At 44.7% G+C, this 17425-nt stretch overlaps 1 protein-coding gene across 1 annotated transcript in view; it reads left to right on the top strand.

Annotated features, from left to right (window-relative positions):
- Positions 1-17425, top strand: part of fam234a (family with sequence similarity 234 member A) — a 60749-nt gene that overhangs the window by 19743 nt on the left and 23581 nt on the right. The window contains 3 exon segments of the mRNA XM_072480765.1: positions 101-231; positions 7207-7366; positions 16970-17120. Coding sequence (XP_072336866.1) covers positions 101-231; positions 7207-7366; positions 16970-17120 — 442 coding nt within the window.

Here is a 17425-nt window from a genome sequence, read left to right as displayed (position 1 = left end):
AGCTTTCAAATGAATTAGTGGCTTGCGATATTCTTTTGAAAAATGCTACACGTGCTGTTTGATTTTTGTGACAATTCACAATGCCTCTTGTGTTTTTCAGGAGAAACATTATGGGCATTCAACACTAGTTTTGCTGCTGACCTTTCTGTGATTGGTCCTGCATTAATACTTCCAGATCTGGATGATGATGATGTTGGAGATTTTTTGATCTTTTTTACGCCTGTTAATGAGGTATGGAAAAGAGACTTTGTCTGCCATTGATTGGCAGTGGTTGTGAGATGCAAATTTGCCATGATAAGTTCAAAATGATTGAGATGAGAGTATTTTTGTCTTTATGTAACTTAAAGCATGTTATTATGTTGCATATTTACAAGAGATGTTTGCCGGACTGTGGGGAAAGAGTGGAGTAAGCCTAAAATTGGTTAGCTCTTTCAAAGAGTTGGAATAGACGCAGTGGACCAAATGATTCTATATTGTTATTCCCCATTCATTAGCAATTCTAAGTGCACAGAACTGGCCTGGAGTGTGCCTCTATTGTTCTTGTTTTTTTTTAAATGTATTTGCCTCAAGATTAGTTTAACCAATGCAAAAAGATCATGGAATTTAAGGGGAAACATTCTCACTCTATCCACTCCACCAAAACCTTAAATAAGACCATAAGACATAGGAGCAGAATTAGGCCATTCGCCCCATCGAGTCTGATCCACCATTCAATCATGGCTAATATGTTTCTCATCCCCATTCTCCTGCCTTCTCCCCATATTGCCAGATCCCCTTATTAATCAATAACCTATCTATCTCTGTCTTAAAAACACTCAGTGATTTGGCCTCCACAGCCTTCTGCGGCAATGAGTTCCACAAATTCATCACCCTCTCGCTGAAGAAATTCCTCCTCGTCTCTGCTTTAAAGGATCATTTTAAAGACCTCTATTTGCTCATTCCTCAGCCTTGTTTTGTCAAGCGAAAAGACCCAGCCTGATATGTATACAAGCATTTCTCTGTACTCTCGCCAATGCCTTTATATCCTTTTTTATAATATGGTGACCAGAACTGTAAGCAGTACAGGTTAACATAACTTTCCTGCTTTTCAATTCTATCCCTCTAGAAATAAAGCCTTGTGCTTGGTTTGTTTTTTATGGCCCTGCTCATCTGTGGTGCAACTTTTCGTAATAGATGAATTTACACTTTGAGATTCCTTTGTCCCACAACCCCACCATACTTGCACCTTTCAAGTTATCAGTGATCGCCCTGTTCTTCCTACCAAAAGATACTACCTCACATTTATCTGTGTTGAACTTCATTTGTCAATTATTTACCCATTCTGCAAATTTATTAATGTCCTCCTGTAATTTGGTGCAGTCCACCTAGCATGCCTTCCCCAATTTGGTGTCGCCTGCAAATTTAAAAAGTGTCTTTTTGATTCCAAAGTCTAAATTGCGAACAGCAGCGATCCTTGTCTGATCCCCAACTGCCTACCTTGAATATTTGCCCTTTATTCCTATTCTCTGCTTTTTGTTTTGAAGCCAGCTAGCAATCTGTTTTGCCACTCATTCCTGACTCCACATTCACAGACAATGTTCATTAGTCTATTACTGGGCACCTTTCAAAGGTCTTTTGTAAATCCCAACAAATTTCCAATTCAGGACGGTGGGTGGCTTGAAGGGGAACTTCAGGATGGTGGTGTTTCCATGTGTCTGCTGCCCTTCAGCTAGTTGGTAGCGGTCATGGTTTTGGAAGCTGCTGTCTAAGGAGGCTTGATGAGTTCCTGCAGTACATCTTGTAGATGATGCACACGGCTGCCATTGTTTGTCGGTCGTAGAGGGAGTGAATATTTGTGAATGTGGTGCCAATCAAGCGGGGCTTAGTATTGTTGGAGGTAAGTGGAGAGTATTCCATCACACTCCTGACTTGAGCCTTGTAGATCGTGGACAGTCTTTGGGGAGTGGGAGGTGAGTTACTTGCTGCAGGATTCCTAACCTCTGACCTGTTCCTGCAGCCACCGTATTTATATGGTTAATCCAGTTCAGATTCTGATCATTGGTAACCCCCTGAATATTGATAATGGGCAGTTAAGTGATGGCAATGCTATTGAATATTATTAAATTCAGATTCTTCTCTTCCAACCCCAATGACACAAAAGTAAAACTCCTTAACAAAAAAAGAGTTCCTAAATAAGAAGTGCAAAGATCCTATGAGACTCCCTCCCTAACCCACGATTCTGCTTCTGCATTGCCTCAATTTGCTAAACCTGTTTATTTCTTTATTTTCTTTTTCTTTAATCCTATCTCTTTCTGCCCCTTCCTTTATTTTTCCCTTCTCTCTGTCTTTCCCTTTCTCCTCCTTATCCTTTTAGGTTACAGCATAATTTTTGAAAGATCCTATTATTTTCATGAATATAATTTCCTGCTTTTTTGCTGTTGCTATAGGCACAGTGGGCACAACTAAAGCAGCATGTAGAACAGAAAAAGATGTTGCAGCTTTTTAAAATTCTAAGAATGGGGGTCATGTGATGTAAGTGCGGGAATGGCTGTGTTTTTGCCAGCTCTGGGTTACTCATCTTCTAACGCTTCTTTTTTTTTACCCTGATGCAAAATCTGTGCTATGTTCCTGGAAGATCCTGTCTAAAGTTTGCTGATGGGGAGCAGAGTTAAGTCAAGAAAATCCTTGTTTGATTGAGGCACTCTGAAGCGACCGGGGGTGCTCCTGTTTGTGGTGGTGGTTTCGTTGGTGAGCGGGCCTGCGCTTTGACGATGCCAGCAACTTGATGATGGCTGCCCTTGTGAGTGAAGTTGTGGATGACGGTCTTGGCTACAGATTATTGCACAGATTATTGGTGTCCACATTGATGAAGAGCAAGATAGCCTCAGGAGAATGGAGAAGAGAATCCTGCCGATCGATAGGACAGTCTCCTCTGTGTGGGCACACATTCAGCCCTTGGAAATCCTGCTGCATGGTGTGTCAAACATCCTTGTTGATTCAGGGAGATGGGGCTGGATAAGTAGTATCTGTGCACCCAGTCTCTCGAGGGGAGCTGTGGATGAATTCCCAGCCGAATTTGAAAACAGGCTGCCATGCTTTCACCATCTTGATGTGAAGGTTGGGCGTTTCGAGTTTGATAGAGCACATTGTATTTGGTCTTCGAGGCCTGGGATCGGTTGAAGACTCCAACCACTGGTCTTGCGTTGTCTTGTCCTCGATTTTCATCAAGAAGGGTTGTTCATCATTAATTCTGAATTTGTTCCCTTGTAATTATACTCCTGATTTTGTGTTATTGCCTTTTATCCTGACAAGGGTGTATGACATATAAGCACAGAGGCTTTGTTGTCTGTTATACTGCGAAAATCATGCTGGAGCTGGTTGTATGACCTGAGGTTTGTACAGTATCTACCTAGTTTTTCAATGTGCCGAATCCGTGTTTTTACACTGAGGGAGTACATTTTTTGGTACCCTTCACTTTATTTGTAGATAAGATGAGGAGTACCACAGCAGGGTGGTGGGTAGTTGATTTGGTAAGGAGGTGGTTAGTATGGCCTTGTAAGTCCTCATTGTGGATGAGGAAAACACCCGATTGAACTATTGGTGTTGTGTTTGCTTTTGTACTATTGTTATTATGGGATTAAGAAATTCTTGCCTGTCTCCTATGAAAGTACAGACAAATCATTTATCTGGAAAAGACTGGGTTCCTTTTTTGTTTTCTTTGTTGCTGCCTCTGGTGTTATTGGAGTGGGGGGTTATATGTGCTGGTGCATGCCCGGGCATGGTTGGTTAATCCTTGGATGCCTAGTCTTTCTTGGGTTGGTCTATATTTACTTAGCTGCGCGGGTAGTGATAGTGGTTACTTGATTACTTGGCTCGTGGAATGTACGTACGATGAGCATATCATCCTGTTGTTTCTTTGATGAGGGGGAAATGGGTGGAATCTCACTGATGGGGAGGCCTAATTGGTGCCTCTGAGATGCCTAGAAATGGGCGTAAGTTGTCTTGCTCAATCTATAAGAGTGATGAATTCCCGTATACTTCCCTGTCAGCCCCTATTTAGTGCGTTGTTGATCCTAGTTTTGTTAAATTGAGTATGTTAGGGCAGTACTAACTGTGTTTATCTGGGTCAGGGGGAGGGTACATTGGGCTTGGGAGTGGGCTACTCTCCCCCGGGATGTCCCCTTTTCGGAGCTTCTGGACTGTTCCCCTTCCTGAGATTTGGTTCCCCTGGGGATGTAGTATCCTGTTGGCTGCAGGGCCTGAGTGCGAGTCTGAGTGCCTCGATTCAGCGTTGTTAGAGTCTTTCTTCGTTTTCCAGGTTACTTTGAGTCGCCGTCCTCCAATTGGCTTTGTATAGGGGCTTCTAGACTCTCATCCCCCTTGAGGTTTGGACACCCTTGGAGGGACGGTATCCTGTTCCCCTGATGTCCTTTCTGTGAAGGTGTACATTGCTAGACTATGTCTGATATCTATTGGCTACACGTGATGTTCCTCTCTCTCTGGGGTTTCCTTTTTTATCTGGGTTGGTGAGGTGCTGACACAGGCTGTGATTTGTTTATTTAATTCTACAGGCTATCCCTTGTGTGAAAGAGAATTGTATTTTTTCCCTGAAATATCCCGTTCATGGGTGTCTTGACGATTACTTGTCAGTGGGGTTTCCTTGGTGGAAAATAATTTTTCCAGTGATGGTGGGTCCTGAATGGTGCCTCTGATTTGGCTGGAGAGGAGTGAGGTCTGTTGTGTAGCGAGTCTTGGCATGGTGTAAGAATCCTTGGCTTACTGACTCCTGTATATGACAGTGTACACTGCCAAGACTTGTCTTGTACCGATGGCGGTATCCTGTTTATCAGCTTTTTCTGGGATACCCTTTCATTGCTTGGGATGCTGAGTTAGGTCCCTATTTGTTGTATTTTACCCCATAAGGGATCACATATATTGTGTGGCTCTTTGTTGTCTTGTGAAGCGACACAATGGCACAGTGGTTAACACTGCTGCCTCAGCGGCAGGGACCCGGGTTCATTTCTAGCCTTTGGTGACTGCAGTGTGGGTTTTTTTACTCTCTTCCCCCCCCCCCATTTGTCTGCGTGGGTTTCCTCCAAGTTTCGTCCCATAGTCCAAAGATCTACAGGTTAGGTGGGGAGAGGGCAGGGGCATGTGCCTGGGCCTGTGTAGTGTTCTTTCAGAGGGTATGTGTCGATCCAATGGGCCAAATGGCCTCCCTCTGTACTGTAGGGATTCTATAGATGCCCCATGACTGATTTAAAATTTATAATCAGTAAGCAACGTTTCCAATCCACCTGGCCCAAGATGCTGAAGTTAGCTTTACACATGAACACAGAGAAGAAAGAAGCTAACTGGAGCTTTTTGGTATGGTTAAAAAGAGCTTGCCTTTCAAAATCATTAGTTAACAGAATGTCGATGTGTTAAAACAAATGCACACACCTTCACCCTGTGCTTGAAAAAGAAAGAAAGGCATGCACTTGTATATTGCTTTTCACAACCACCAGATATCCCAAAGCACTCTACAGCCAATGAAGTACTCTTTTGAAGTGTAGTCACTGTTGTAGTGTAGGAAACGTGTCGACAAATTTGTATGTAGCAAACTCCCACAAACAGCAATGTGATCTTTTTTTTGTGATGTTGGTTCATATTTCGATATTGGCCAGGACACCAGGAGTAACTCCTGCTCTTCTTTGAAATCGGGCCACTGCATCTTTTACATTCATGTGAGCAGGCAGATGACACCACTGTTTAACATTTCATCAGGGCAGCATGGTAGCATAGTGGTTAGCACAGTTGCTTCAAAGCTCCAGGGTCCCAGGTTCGATTCCCGGCTGGGTCACTGTCTGTGCAGAGTCTGCACATTCTCTCCGTGTCTGCGTGGGTTTCCTCCCGAGTGCTCTGGTTTCCTCACACAGTCCAAAGATGTGCGGGTTAGGTGGATTGGCCATGCTAAATTGCCCTCAGTGTCTGAAAAATGTTAAGTGAGGGTTACTGGGTTACGGGGATAGAGTAGATTCATGGGCTTCAGTAGGGTGCTCTTTGTAAGGGCCGGTGCAGACTCGATGGGCCGAATGGCCTCCTTCTGCACTGTAAATTCTATGATCCAATAGATGGCACGTCGACAGTGCAGCACTCCCCCGTACTGTACTGAGGCATCAGCCTGGACCTTTGTGCTTGAAGCCTCAGAGTGGGAGTAGAACAGGAAACCTTGTGACTCTGAGATCGGAGTGGTTCTCAACTTAGCCACAGCTGATGCTTCCAGCATTGATCATCAGATAGATATAAGGAGTGGGAAGATGGGCATTCTCTCTCTACACCCCCCCCCCCCCCCCGGTCCAGCCCCAGGGACTGCAAAACTGATTTGCATTGCTCCCATTATCACCCTTGCCGAGATTGACAAAGTTTTTTACATTTTGTTTTTAATTAATTTAGAGTACGCAATCAATTTTTCCAATTAAGGGGCAATTTAGATTATCATAGAATTTACAGTGTAGAAGGAGGCCATTCAGCCCATCGAGTCTGCACCGGCTCTTGGAAAGAGCACCCTACCCAAGGTCAACACCTCCACCCTATCCCCATAACCCAGTAACCCCACCCGACACTAAGGGCAATTTTGGACACTAAGGGCAATTTATCATGGCCAATCCACCTAACCTGCACGTCTTTGGACTGCGGGAGGAAACCGGAGCACCCGGAGGAAACCCACGCGCACACTGGGAGGATGTGCAGACTCCGCACAGACTGACCAAAGCCGGAATCGAACCTGGGACCCTGCAACTGTGAAGCAATTGTGCTATCCACAATGCTACCGTGCTGCCCTCCACAATGCTACCGTGGCCAATCCACCTACCTTGCACATCTTTGGGTTGTGGGGCGAAACCCACGCAAACACTGGGAGAATATGCAAACTCCACACGGACAGTGACCCAGGGCCGGTATCAAACCTGGGACCTCGGCGCCGTGAGGCAGCAGTGCTAACCATTGCACCACTGTTGTCCCGAGATTAACAAATTTAACACAAAACCAAGGCTCAAACCTGGGTTCTTGCAAAACCATCAGGGTCATTTTATCCACACAACTACTGGGCCATTTCCCAAATTGTAAGACAGGTGCTAATTTTCTATTATATCATAGTTCCAACCAATTAAACAGTTTATCGTATTTAATGTTATGTAAACTGCAGAGAAGATGTGTGTAAAAGTATAGTTGTGTGTTTTCTTTCAGGTTAGCTCTGCCACTAAGTTGATTTTGCAGCTATTGTCTGGAAAGAATGGAGATCCCATTGGTCAGGAGGTGTACCACAACGTAACTGAAAGTCTTGTACCATTCAGTCCACTGATTCACATTACCAATTCTGGTGCCTATTACATTCTCTTTATTCAAGGTAACTGGTATGTGTGTGTTTTTAGGCCCTCTTTAATGACCCTCCTTCCCTTTTTCTACCTATCTTTCTCTAAAAGCTGTACATTTTCATATGCTCCTGCATAGCGGGGAGGCGATGGCGTAGTGGTATTGTCAATGGACGAGTGAACCAGAAACCCAGAGTAATGGGGACCCAACTTCAAATCCCGCCACTGTAGATGGTGAAATTTGAATTCAATAAAAATCTGGAATTAAAACCATTGGAATGAAACCATTGTTGATTGGCATAAAAACCCATCTGACTCACTAATGACCTTTAGGGGAGGAAATCTGCTGTCCTTACCTGGTCTGGCCTACATGTGACTCCAGACCACACAGCAATGTGGTTGACTCTTAAATGCACCCTCAAGGGCAATTATAATGGGCAATAAATGCTGGCACAGCCTGCAACGCCCACGACCTATGAACAAATAAAAATAAAGCCAAATCGTGTGAATATAAACAGGAAGTGTTCGTGAATTCTTTGCAATAAAGCAATGGTAGTGATGCACAGGCCACCCAATCATTTTAAAGGATGAAGCACATGAACAAGACTGAGTAAGAGGGAAATCCATACAACAAAGATATCTTGGAGCAATCAGGAAACATTTGAGAAGAAATCTTTTATGGGCAGCATGGTGGCACAATGGTTAGCACTGCTGCCTCACAGATCCAGGGACCCGGGTTCAATTCTGGCCTTGGGTGACTGACTGTGTGGAGTTTGCACTTTCTCCCCATGTCTGCGTGGGTTTCCATGATAAATTGCCCTGAGTGTCCAAAATGTTAGGTTGGGTTACTGGGTTACGAGGATAGGGTGGAGGCATGGGCTTAAGTAGGGTGCTCTTTCCAAGGGCCGGAGCAGACTCAATGGACCGAATGGCCATCTTCTGCATTGTAAGGATTCTCTGAAAACCTAATCTCTCTGGTTCATTACCTCATCAAGACACAAGATTTGTTTACATTGTGGTTTGTTTATTTGGTGTTTGTGTTGTGCATTGGGACCAAAAATGTAGGTTGGGAAAGCATCTTCTGATATTATGTACCTTAAAATGGGAAAAATTGCGTAAATGTAAGTTATTTCCATTTGAAAACCAGTAGTGTTTTCCAGGAAACCATCCGATACTTAAAATAGATTATTCCTGCATGGGAGAAGGCCTGTGAAAGGAAATAATGAACATTTTTACAAGCAATATGAATAATTAATGACTATCTGTAAACTATAGAGTCACTCAAAGAAAAGGAGGGAGTGAGATTATCTAATCACACAGGATGAAGGTAAACCAGAAATATTGGGCGGGATTTCTCATGCCACGCATCACGTGTTTCGTCGAGGTGGCTCACCATTGGCTGGTGGCGGGATTATCAACAGAGTTTTGCGTTGAATGCACCCTTTGCCACAGGGAAACCCACGCACCACTTGCCACCGGGAAAACATGGGACGGATGCGCCATTGGAGGGACATGATATCCCGCTGGTGTGAACAGCCGGAAAACTCCGGTGGGCCATGATGATTTACATCCTGGACTATTAAAGAGAATCAGAGAGAGATGAGCAGTTCAGCCATCCATAGATTGCAAATTCTGCCATGGGCTGAATGGTTAATAACGTTAATTCCCGAGCAGAGAGAATAATGGCCAAGTATCTTTGTTTGCACTGAGTGCTGAATTTGGTGCTTTTTGAGTGCTATAGTAAGAGTTTGGTGACCGAGGGAGTTAGGTGAGGAGGGAGTAAGGTGCTCCTTTCATTTTGTTTCCGACATTTCCGCAAAGAGTGTGAAGAGAGCCAGGAGTTTACAGAAAGTGTAGCTGACTGGGAGCAGAGTCGGAGGGTGGAGATCTAGTTAGTCCACAGGGCAGCTATATTCTGTAAGGTAAGAGGGGATGGAGTCTAGGCCAGTTGCATGCTCCTCCTGTAGGATGTGGGTGGTGAGGGATACCACTGGTGTCCCTGCTGACTATACCTGTGGGAAGTGCACCCAACTTCAGCTCCTCAAAGACCGTGTTAGGGAACTGGAGCTGAAGCTGGATGAACTTCGGATCATCCGGGAGGCAGAGGGGGTGATTGAGAAGAGTTACAGGGAGGTAACCACACCCAAGGTACAGGACAAGAATAGCTGGGTTACAGTCAGGGGAAAAAAAAAAAACAGGCAGACAGTGCAGGGATCCCTCGTGGCCGTTCCCCTTCAAAACAAGTATACCGTTTTGGGTGCAGTTGGGGGGGGGGTGACCTACCGGGGGAAGGCCCTAGCGGCCAGGTCTCTGGCACTGAGTCTTGTTCTGGAGCTCAGAAGGGAAGGGGGGAGAATAGAAAAGCAATAGTTGTAGGAGATTCGATGGTTAGGGGAATAGATAGGAGATTCTGTGGTCGCGAGCGAGACTCCCGGGTGACAGGGCCAGGGATGTCTCGGATCGTGTCTTCGGGATCCTTAAGGGGGAGGGTGAGCAGCCAGAAGTCGTGGTGCACATTGGTACCAACGACATAGGTAGGAAAAGGGGTGTGGAGGTAATAAACAAGTTTAGGGAGTTAGGCTGGAAGTTAAAAGCAAGGACAGACAGAGTTGTCATCTCTGGTTTGTTGCCGGTGCCACGTGATAGCGAGGCTAGGAATAGGGAGAGAGTGCAGCTGAACACGTGGCTGCAGGAATGGTGTAGGAGGGAGGGCTTCAGGTATTTGGATAATTGGAGCGCATTCTGGGGAAGGTGGGACCTGTACAAGCAGGACGGGTTGCATCTGAACCAGAGGGGCACCAATATCCTGGGAGGGAGGTTTTCTAGTACTCTTCGGGAGGGTTTAAACTAATTTGGCAGGGGAATGGGAACCGGATTTGTAGTCCAGCAACTAAGGTAGCCGATATTCAGGACGCCAAAGCGTGTAGTGAGGCAGTGGGGAAGGGAACACTGACAAAGGAGAGTACTTGCAGGCACGGAGATGGGTTAAAGTGTGTATACTTCAACGCAAGAAGCATCAGGAATAAGGTGGGTGAACTTAATGCATGGATCGGTACTTGGGACTACGATGTGGTGGCCATCACGGAAACTTGGATAGAAGAGGGGCAGAAATGGTTGTTGGAGGTCCCTGGTTATAGATGTTTCAATAAGATTAGGGAGGGTGGTAAAAGAGGTGGGGGGGTGGCATTATTAATTAGAGATAGTATAACAGCTGCAGAAAGGCAGTTCGAGGAGTATCACACTATTGAGGTAGTATGGGTTGAAGTCAGAAATAGGAAAGGAGCAGTCACCTTGTTAGGAGTTTTCTATAGGCCCCCCAATAGTAGCAGAGATGTGGAGGAACAGATTGGGAAACAGATTTTGGAAAGGTGCAGAAGTCATAGGGTAGTAGTCATGGGCGACTTTAACTTCCCAAATATTGAGTGGAAACTCTTTCGATCAAATAGTTTGGATGGGGTGGTGTTTGTGCAGTGTGTCCAGGAAGCTTTTCTAACACAGTATGTAGATTGTCCGATCAGAGGAGGGGCAATATTGGATTTAGTACTTGGTAATGAACCAGGGCAAGTGATAGATTTGTTAGTGGGGGAGCATTTTGGAGATAGTGACCACAATTCTGTGACTTTCACTTTAGTAATGGAGAGGGATAGGTACGTGCAACAGGGCAAAGTTTACAATTGGGGGAAGGGTAAATACGATGTTGTCAGACAAGAATTGAAGTGCATAAGTTGGGAATATAGGCTGGCAGGGAAGGACACAAGTGAAATGTGGAACTTGTTCAAGGAACAGGTGCTACGTGTCCTTGATATGTATATCCCTGTCAGGCAGGGAAGAGATGGTCGAGTGAGGGAACCATTGTTAACAAGAGAGGTTGAATGTCTTGTTAAGAGGAAAAAGGAGACTTATGTAAGGCTGAGGAAACAAGGTTCAGACAGGGCATTGGAGGGATACAAGATAGCCAGGAGGGAACTGAATAAAGGGATTAGGAGAGCTAAGAGAGGGCATGAACAATCTTTGGCGGGTAGGATCAAGGAAAACCCCAAGGCCTTTTACACATGTGAGAAATATGAGAATGACTAGAGCGAGGGTAGGTCCGATCAAGGACAGTAGTGGGAGATTGTGTATTGAGTCTGAAGAGATAGGAGAGGTCTTGAACGAGTACTTTTCTTCTGTATTTACAAATGAGAGGGGCGATATTGTTGGAGAGGACAGCGTGAAACAGATTGGTAAGCTCGAGGAAATACTTGTTAGGAAGGAAGATGTGTTGGGCATTTTGAAAAACTTGAGGATAGACAAGTCCCCCGGGCCTGACGGGATATATCCAAGGATTCTATGGGAAGCAAGAGATGAAATTGCAGAGCCGTTGGCAATGATCTTTTCATCCTCACTGTCAACAGGGGTGGTACCAGGGGATTGGAGAGTGGCGAATGTCGTGCCCCTGTTCAAAAAAGGGACTAGGGATAACCCTGGGAATTACAGGCCAGTTAGTCTTACTTCGGTGGTAGGCAAAGTAATGGAAAGGGTACTGAAGGATAGGATTTCTGAGCATCTGGAAAGACACTGCTTGATTAGGGATAGTCAGCACGGATTTGTGAGGGGTAGGTCTTGCCTTACAAGTCTTATTGAATTCTTTGAGGAGGTGACCAAGCATGTGGATGAAGGTAAAGCAGTGGATGTAGTGTACATGGATTTTAGTAAGGCATTTGATAAGGTTCCCCATGGTAGGCTTATGCAGAAAGTAAGGAGGCATGGGATAGTGGGAAATTTGGCCAGTTGGATAACGAACTGGCTAACCGATAGAAGTCAGAGAGTGGTGGTGGATGGCAAATATTCAGCCTGGATCCCAGTTACCAGTGGCGTACCGCAGGGATCGGTTCTGGGTCCTCTGCTGTTTGTGATTTTCATTAATGACTTGGATGAGGGAGTTGAAGGGTGGGTCAGTAAATTTGCAGACGATACGAAGATTGGTGGAGTTGTGGATAGTAAGGAGGGCTGTTGTCAGCTGCAAAGAGACATAGATAGGATGCAGAGCTGGGCTGAGAAGTGGCAGATGGAGTTTAACCCTGAAAAGTGTGAGGTTGTCCATTTTGGAAGGACAAATATGAATGCGGAATACAGGGTTCACGGTAGAGTTCTTGGCAATGTGGAGGAGCAGAGAGATCTTGGGGTCTATGTTCATACATCTTTGAAAGTTGCCACTCAAGTGGATAGAGCTGTGAAGAAGGCCTATGGTGTGCTCGCGTTCATTAACAGGGATTGAATTTAAGAGCCGTGAGGTGATGATGCAGCTGTACAAAACTTTGGTAAGGCCACATTTGGAGTACTGTGTACAGTTCTGGTCGCCTCATTTTAGGAAGGATGTGGAAGCTTTGAAAAAGGTGCAAAGAAGATTTACCAGGATGTTGCCTGGAATGGAGAGTAGGTCTTACGAGGAAAGGTTGAGGGTGCTAGGCCTTTTCTCATTAGAACGGAGAAGGATGAGGGGCGACTTGATAGAGGTTTATAAAATGATCAGGGGAATAGATAGAGTAGACAGTCAGAGACTTTTTCCCCAGGTGGAACAAACCATTACAAGGGGACATAAATTTAAGTTGAAAGGTGGAAGATATAGGAGGGATATCAGAGGTAGGTTCTTTACCCAGAGAGTAGTGGGGGCATGGAATGCACTGCCTGTGGAAGTAGTTGAGTCGGAAACATTAGGGACCTTCAAGCAGCTATTGGATAGGTACGTGGATTACAGTAAAATGATATAGTGTAGATTTATTTGTTCTTAAGGGCAGCACGGTAACATTGTGGATAGCACAATTGCTTCACAGCTACAGGGTCCCTGGTTCGATTCCGGCTTGGGTCACTGTCTGTGCGGAGTCTGCACGTCCTCCCCGTGTCTGCGTGGGTTTCCTCCGGGTGCTCCGGTTTCCTCCCACAGTCCAAAGATGTGCATGTTAGGTGAATTGGCCAATGAATAATTGCCCTTAATGTCCAAAATTGCCCTTGGTGTTGGGTGGAGGTGTTGAGTTTGGGTAGGGTGCTCTTTCCAAGAGCCGGTGCAGACTCAGGGGGCCGAATGGCCTCCTTCTGCACTGTAAATTCAATGATAATCTATGATTAATCTAGGACAAAGGTTCAGCACAACATCGTGGGCCGAAGGGCCTGTTCTGTGCTGTATTTTCTATGTTCTACCTAATAAACCATTTGGGTTAATATCAGTGGTGGGAAAACTCCGAAACAATAATTCATGATTAAGTTGATGAGCATGTAAAGGTGCATGGGATAATCAAGAACATGCAAAATGCCAATAGCACAGTTGTCAAAATCGGATTATGTTAATTAAATTCATTGGACAATTTTGAAGAAATTGTACGAGGAAAGCAGTAAATGTAGTGCACATGGATTTTTCAGGAGGCATTAAACACTTTCCAGCCAATTCCTTATTTTATAAACCTACTGGGTCATCCTTGCATCTTTGCTGCTCTAAGGAGATAAAGGTCCGTCAGCCTATCTGAGCAGCTGTGATTCTTAAGATGGGAATCACTCTTGTGGCTCTTTTCTAGATCTTTTCCAAGGTCACTTTTTCCCACCATGTGGAGAACACCCGAAAACATCAACCTGTCTGATGTTACATCAGATTTGCAGCACCGAAACAGACCATTCAACCCACTCCATCCCAATGTTCAGGCTCCACTCAAGCCTCCTCCATCTTTTCTCATCTACGTTTATCATTGTAAGCATCTGTCCTTTTTCCCCTTGTATGCTTTTCGAAATGCATCTACACTGTTCACTTCAGCGAGTTCCACATTCTCAAAGTTTCTTCTGAATCCCCTGTTGGATTTTCTGTATTATACGGACGTCCTCTAGTTCTGCACTTCCCCACAAGAGGAAACCTTCTCTCCTTATTCACTCCATCAAAATCTTTCATAATTTTCAAGGCCTTGGTCACCCCTCAACCTTTTAATACCCTGTTTGCATTAGGTACCTTTCTCTGCATTGGGCTTTAGCCTTTGATCATCTGTGCATAATAACACTGAGATCTCTTTCTCTCTTTCAAATGTTCCTTGCGAATGATACGTGTATCCTCCATTGGTCATAATGACCTGCATGATAGTGTTTATAGAGCATGAGGTGCTTGACATGGAGTATTTGAGGCAGAGGTTAAAAAAAGTTCAAAGGTAATGCATTTTAGAAGGTCTAATACAGGTAGGGAATATACAGTAAATGGTAGTCTGAGAGATAAGGTGTACAGGTCCACAGGTCACTGAAAGGGGCAACACAGGTGGAGGAGGTAGTTAAGAACATAAAAACTAGGAGCAGGAGTAGGCCATCTGGCCCCTCGAGCCTTCTCCGCCATTCAGTGAGATCATGGCTGATCTTTTGTGGACTCAGCTCCACTTTCTGGCCCGAACACCATAACCCTTAATCCCTTTATTCTTCAAAAAACTATCTATCTTTATCTTAAAAACATTTAATGAAGGAGCCTCTACTGCTTCACTGGGCAAGGAATTCCATAGATTCAAACCCTTTTGGGTGAAGAAGTTTCTCCTAAGCTCAGTCCTAAATCTACTTCCCCTTATTTTGAGGCTATGCCCCCTAGTTCTGCTTTCACCCGCCAGTGGAAACAACCTGCCCGCATCTATCCTATCTATTCCCTTCATAATTTTCATACGGCATACTTGCCTTCATTGGCCGGGCCATTGAGTATAAAAATTGCTAAGTCATGTTACAGCTGTATAGAACCTTAGTTAGGCCACACTGGGAGCATAGTGTTCAATTCTGGTCGCCACACTACCAGAAGGATGTGGAGGCTTTAGAGAGGGTGCAGAAGAGATTTACCAGGATGTTGCCTGGTATGGAGGGCATTAGCTATGATGAGAGTTTGAATAAACTTGGTTTGTTCTCACTGGAACGACGGAGGTTGAGAGACGACCTGATAGAGGTCTGCAAAATTCTGAGGGGCATAGACACAGTGGATAGTCAGAGACTTTTTTCCAGGGTAGAGGGGTCAATTACTAGGGGGAATAGGTTTAAGGTGCGAGGGGCAAGGTTTAAAGGAGATGTATGAGGCAAGTTTTTTACACAGAGGGTAGTGGGTGCCTGGAGCTCACTGCCGGAGGAGGTGGTGGAAGCAGGGACGATAATGACGTTTAAGGGGCATCTTGACAAATACATTAATAGGATGAGAATAACATAAGAACATAACATAAGAACTAGGAGCAGGAGTAGGCCATCTGGCCCCTCGAGCCTGCTCCACCATTCAATGAGATCATGGCTGATCTTTTGTGGACTCTGCTCCACTTTCCGGCCCGAACACCATAATCCTTACTCCCTTTATTCTTCAAAAAACTATCTATCTTTATCTTAAAAACATTTAATGAATGAGCCTCTAATGCTTCACTGGGCAAGGAATTCCATAGATTCATAACCCTTTGGGTGAAGAAGTTCCTCCTAAACTCAGTCCTAAATCTACTTCCCCTTATTTTGAGGCTATGCCCCCTAGTTCTGCTTTCACCCACCAGTGGAAACAGCCTGCCCGCATCTATCCTATCTATTCCCTTCATAATCTTATATGTTTTTATAAGGTCCCCCCTCATCCTTCTAAATTCCAACGAGTACAGTCCCAGTCTACTCAACCTCTCCTCGTAATCCAACCACTTCAGCTCTGGGATTAACTTAGTGAATCTCCTCTGCACACCCTCCAGTGCCAGTACGTCCTTTCTCAAGTAAGGAGACCAAAACTGAACACAATACTCCAGGTGTGGCCTCACTAACACCTTATACAATTGCAGCAGAACCTCCCTAGTCTTAAACTCCATCCCTCTAGCAATGAAGGACAAAATTCCATTTGCCTTCTTAATCACCTGTTGCACCTGAAAACCAACTTTCTGCGACTCATGCGCTAGCACACCCAGGTCTCTCTGCACAGCAGCATGTTTTCATATTTTATCATTTAAATAATAATCCCTTTTGCTGTTATTCCTACCAAAATGGATAACCTCACATTTGTCAACATTGTATTCCATCTGCCAGACCCTAGCCCATTCACTTAGCCTATCCAAATCCCTCTGCAGACTTCCAGTATCTTCTGCACTTTTTGCTTTACCACTTATCTTAGTGTCGTCTGCAAACTTGGACACATTGCCCTTGGTCCCCAACTCCAAATAATCTATGTAAATTGTGAACAGTTGTGGGCCCAACACTGATCCCTGAGGGACACCACTAGCTACTGATTGCCAACCAGAGAATATAGGGATATGAACCCCGGAAGTGTAGAGATTTTAGTTTAGACGGGCAGCGTGGTTGGCGCAGGCTTGGAGGGCCGAAGGGCCTGTTCCTGTGCTGTACTTTTCATTGTTTTTTGTTCTTTGAAGGAACAGATAAACTTGTGAAGCAGAGAAAGATATCAGTCTGTGTGGAAAGGTCAGGCTGATGGGATCGTCTGAGTGGCTTCACCTTTTGTGGGTTGTGACATTAATTAAAGTGGCTGCTTTTATTACTTTTTGGTGCTTATAAAGAGCAACCCCATATCTTGATTCAGTAAAACAGATGGACTCCTTACACTTTTTGTGATATATTAACCTTCGGTTCCCACACCGATAACCAATGGTAGTGTGAAAAAAACAAATAAAACACATTTTCCTAATCCTCAGGAACTGCACAAGGAATGGCACTAAATGATATTTATGTACAAGCAACTGGAATATCACTTACAGCAGCTAAATTAAATGCAGAATTTCTCAAATCAGATCCTGAGTGGGGGAAAAAGACTGATCCACTGTCGAGAATGATAGAAATCTCTAGGTAAGTCTGTCTGTATGTGTTTCACCTGTTAAATTATGATATACCTTCAAACGATCAAAACTCGATATCAACTGTTGGGTACTCTGAAATTATTTTGGAAAAATTCACTTCAAATTAACTTTTTAGAATCCAGAGAGTACAAATGGAGGCCATTCTGCCCGTCAGGTCCGCAGCGACCCCCTGAAAGACTCCCCCACCCAATTCCCACAACCCCACCCATCCCACATATCTTTCGGGACTAAGGGCCGATTTTAGCATGGCCTACCCACATAACCTGCACATCTTTGGACTGTGGGAGGAAACCT

This window comes from Scyliorhinus torazame, chromosome 17 (genome assembly GCF_047496885.1).
Source record: "Scyliorhinus torazame isolate Kashiwa2021f chromosome 17, sScyTor2.1, whole genome shotgun sequence".
Classification (NCBI taxonomy): Eukaryota; Metazoa; Chordata; class Chondrichthyes; order Carcharhiniformes; family Scyliorhinidae; genus Scyliorhinus; species Scyliorhinus torazame.
This window is presented reverse-complemented; position numbering and strand designations above follow the sequence as displayed.